At 62.5% G+C, this 1,102-nt stretch overlaps 2 protein-coding genes across 2 annotated transcripts in view; one reads left to right on the plus strand and one right to left on the minus strand.

Moving 5' to 3' along the window:
• The window catches only part of SCPEP1 (serine carboxypeptidase 1), a 25,549-nt gene that overhangs the window by 17,714 nt on the left and 6,733 nt on the right, over nt 1-1,102 (minus strand). The gene's annotated exons all lie outside the window — the stretch shown is intronic.
• The window catches only part of COIL (coilin), a 16,759-nt gene continuing 15,718 nt past the window's right edge, over nt 62-1,102 (plus strand). The window contains exon 1 of the mRNA XM_019517070.1: nt 62-330. Within this exon, the coding sequence (XP_019372615.1) occupies nt 77-330 (254 nt within the window). The 5' untranslated portion in view covers nt 62-76. The remainder of the gene's footprint in view (nt 331-1,102) is intronic.

Raw genomic sequence — 1,102 nt, forward strand, 5'->3', positions numbered from 1 at the left:
CGGGCGGGGCGGGGCGGGGCGAGCGCGTCCGGCGCGGTTTGTCCCTTGCGCCGCGCCGTAGCCGCCCTTCCCCAACATGGCGGCGGCCGTCGGGGCTGGCGCAGCGCGGCTGCTGCTGCACTTCGACTTCCCGCCGCCGCGGAGCCCAGGCTGCGCGCGCTGCTGGCTGCTGCTGGAGCCCGGTCAGGCGCGCCTCGTCACCGACCTGGCCAGCCTCGTGCGCGACAAGTTCGGCTTCAGCCGCCGAGCGCGGATCAGCCTCTTCCTGGACGGGGCGCTGCTGCCGCCCACCGAGAGCGCCCGTCTGGTGCGCGACAACGACTGCCTGCGGTGCGTCCTCGTTCCGCGCCTCCTGCTCGCTCCCCGGTTGTCCACGGCGGGCAAGACTGGGGCAGGTGGGCGGTATCCCCGGGCAGCAAGGGAGGCACATAGTGCTTCGTGGTATTGGGGGGGAGGGGAGTATTTTGTGGTGAACCTAAGCCCCCCCCATCTTTCGGCGCAGGGTGGCAGAGAGCAGATGCCGAAAAGGAGGGTGAACTAGGCGTGATCATGGTATCCCCCCTTCTGTCTTGCAGCCTCCGGGATTTAAGGTCGAGGAGGTTGGGACTTGGAGGCAGTGCCCCTCACTCCCTTGCTTGATAGCGACTGCACCTTTTCTCCAGAAAGATTTCATAGACATTAGGGCTGGAAGGGACCTTGGGAGATCTAGTCCAGCCCCCTGCTCCAGGGATCAAAGGATCCTAGCAAGATAGGAGTCCAAATGCTTCTTAAGAGTCCAGAGTAGGTGCTTGCACCGTTGGTGGCAGTCTGTTCCAGACCTTGGGGGCTTGGACAGTAAAGAAGTTCTTCCTTATGTCCAGCCTGAAATGGTCTTGTAGGAGTTTGTGACCATTGGTCCTTGTCATCCCTTGTGGCGCTCTGCTGAACAGGGCTTCCCCCAGATCCTGATGCTTACCCCTCATGTACTTATAGGCAGCCACCAGGTCCCCCCGAGCCTGCACTTCTCCAGGCTGAAGAGTCCCAGGGCTTTCAGCCTCTCTTCATAAGGCCTGTTCTCCTGCCCTCTGATCATGCGTTTGGCTGTCCTCTCGACTTGCTCAAG

This window comes from Gavialis gangeticus, unplaced genomic scaffold (assembly GCF_001723915.1).
Source record: "Gavialis gangeticus isolate Ggan-Ray unplaced genomic scaffold, GavGan_comp1, whole genome shotgun sequence".
NCBI lineage: Eukaryota > Metazoa > Chordata > Crocodylia > Gavialidae > Gavialis > Gavialis gangeticus.